Source organism: Triticum aestivum, chromosome 2B (assembly GCF_018294505.1).
Source record: "Triticum aestivum cultivar Chinese Spring chromosome 2B, IWGSC CS RefSeq v2.1, whole genome shotgun sequence".
NCBI classification, from domain to species: domain Eukaryota; kingdom Viridiplantae; phylum Streptophyta; class Magnoliopsida; order Poales; family Poaceae; genus Triticum; species Triticum aestivum.
Genome location: NC_057798.1, coordinates 54,839,555 through 54,841,759, shown reverse-complemented (window position 1 = coordinate 54,841,759; position 2,205 = coordinate 54,839,555). Strand labels below are relative to the sequence as shown.

The 2,205-nt window shown below is 54.1% G+C and overlaps 1 protein-coding gene across 1 annotated transcript; it reads left to right on the top strand.

Annotated features, from left to right (window-relative positions):
- Window positions 1–468: 468 nt before the first annotated feature.
- On the top strand, window positions 469–1,988 carry LOC123043441 (aspartic proteinase nepenthesin-1). Its single transcript, XM_044465890.1, has one exon. It carries the CDS (start codon window positions 491–493, stop codon window positions 1,817–1,819), a length of 1,329 nt encoding a protein of 442 aa, XP_044321825.1. The 5' UTR covers window positions 469–490; the 3' UTR covers window positions 1,820–1,988.
- Window positions 1,989–2,205: the final 217 nt, after the last annotated feature.

Here is a 2,205-nt window from a genome sequence, read left to right as displayed (position 1 = left end):
TGGATGTCACAGTCCTAAGGGCCAAAAGTGAATAATATGGTGAGGACGCCGTCGTCCCTCTCATGATGCTCCCTCTATGGAGCTGCTTTTCCACAATGCTCTGGACTTTTCACAGCAAAAAGAAAGGAGCAAGCCGCGACGCGAGTGGAGCACTTGAGCTGTTTTTTTAACACATTACAGACATAGGCACTCATACACACACAGACCCTACCCTCATGAGCACCTCCGAGAGACTAAGCTAACATATCATCTTGAAACTAAAAAAAAAAGTCGACGAAAACGTCTCCTCATCATTAGGATTTGAACCCTGGTGAGCTGAGAATACCACTGTCCTCTTAACCATTCGACCACAAGTTGATTCGCAGCAATGGAGGTGTTGATGTGTTGATGTCACGCTTTGATTATAGGGTGGCGCACGATGGTCTATATAAACCCACGGCTGCATATATGTTCCAACTCGAACACAATTGTGAACAAAAACTGCAGCACCATGAACATGAAGGCATGCTTGTCCATGTTAACCTACCTTGTCTTCCTTACCTTCTTGTTCTCCTGGCCGGCCACCTCGGCAGCCCTGCGCGCCCATCTCTCCCACATCGACAGTGGTCGCGGGTTCACAAAACGCGAGCTGCTCCACCGGATGGTCGTTCGGTCGAGGGCCCGTGCTGTCAATCTTTGCCCATATTCCCGAACGAACGCCCACCCGGCGACCGCACCGGTGGGACGCGTCAACACGGACGTAAACTCCGAGTACCTAATCCACTTGAGCATCGGCGCGCCACGCTCGCAGCCTGTGACACTGACGCTGGACACCGGCAGCGACGTCGTCTGGACGCAGTGCGAGCCCTGCGCCGAGTGCTTCACCCAGCCTTTGCCCAGGTTCGACACCGCCGCCTCCAACACCGTCCGCAGCGTCGCGTGCTCCGACCCTCTTTGCAAAGCCCATTCGGAACACGGCTGCTTCCTCCACGGGTGCACCTACGTCTCCGGTTATGGAGACGAATCAAGGTCATTTGGCCACTTCCTCCGGGACTCTTTCACCTTTGACGACGGCAAAGGCGGCGCGGTCACCATGCCGGATATTGGCTTTGGCTGTGGCATGTACAATGTCGGCAAATTTTTACGAACTGAGACTGGCATCGCGGGGTTCGGCCGCGGGCCACTGTCGCTGCCTTCGCAGCTCAAGGTCCGGCAGTTCTCCTACTGCTTCACCGACAGGTTCGAGGCCAAGAGCAGCCCCGTGTTCCTCGGCGCCGCGGGCGACCTCAAGGCGCATGCCACAGGGCCGACCCTCTCCACTTCGTTCGTACGGAACCCTTCTCCGAACACCGACAGCTCCTCCTACTACTTCCTCAGTTTCAAAGGGGTCACGGTCGGCGAGACGCGGCTGCCGGTTCCCGAGTCGGCATTCGCGATCAAGGCCGATGGCTCCGGCGGGACGATCATCGACAGCGGCACGGACCTCACCACATTTCCGGATGCCGTGTTCAGGCAGCTGAAGAGCGCATTCATCGCGCAGGTGGCACTGCCAGTCAATAAGACCGCGGACGAGGACGACATATGCTTCTCCTGGGATGCCAAGAAGACGGCGCCCATGCCGAAGCTCATCTTCCATCTGGAGGGTGCGGACTGGGACCTGCCGCGGGAGAACTACGTGACGGAGGACCATGAGTCCGGCCAGGTGTGCGTGGTGGTAAGTACGTCGGGCCAGAGGGATATGACGCTCATAGGCAACTTCCAGCAGCAGAACACGCACATCGTCTACGATTTGGCGGCAGGTAAGTTGCTCTTGGTGCCGGCGCAGTGTGACAAGCTGTGACTCGTACATCCACCACGTAAAATCCAACAAATTTCTACCTATGTACACTGAAATCTCTGGCTTTCCTGAGTACCCAGAATACTCGGCAAAAGGCCATATGAACTCGGCAAATGCTTTGCCGAGTGTTGCAATTACTTGTTTTAAATAAAATTAGAAACAGATACACGTATGTACTTCCTCCGTTCAGAATTACTTGTCGTGAAAATGGATGTATCTAGATGTATTTTAATTCTAGATACATCCATTTCTGAGACAAGTAATTCCGAACGGAGAGAGTATGTGTGACGACATCACCTTTGACGTCCTTGGCACACATGAGTTCCTTTTTAGTCCGCAAGGGAATCAAGTATTACTGCTTGCGTCTAGCACAGATATGTGTGATTAAG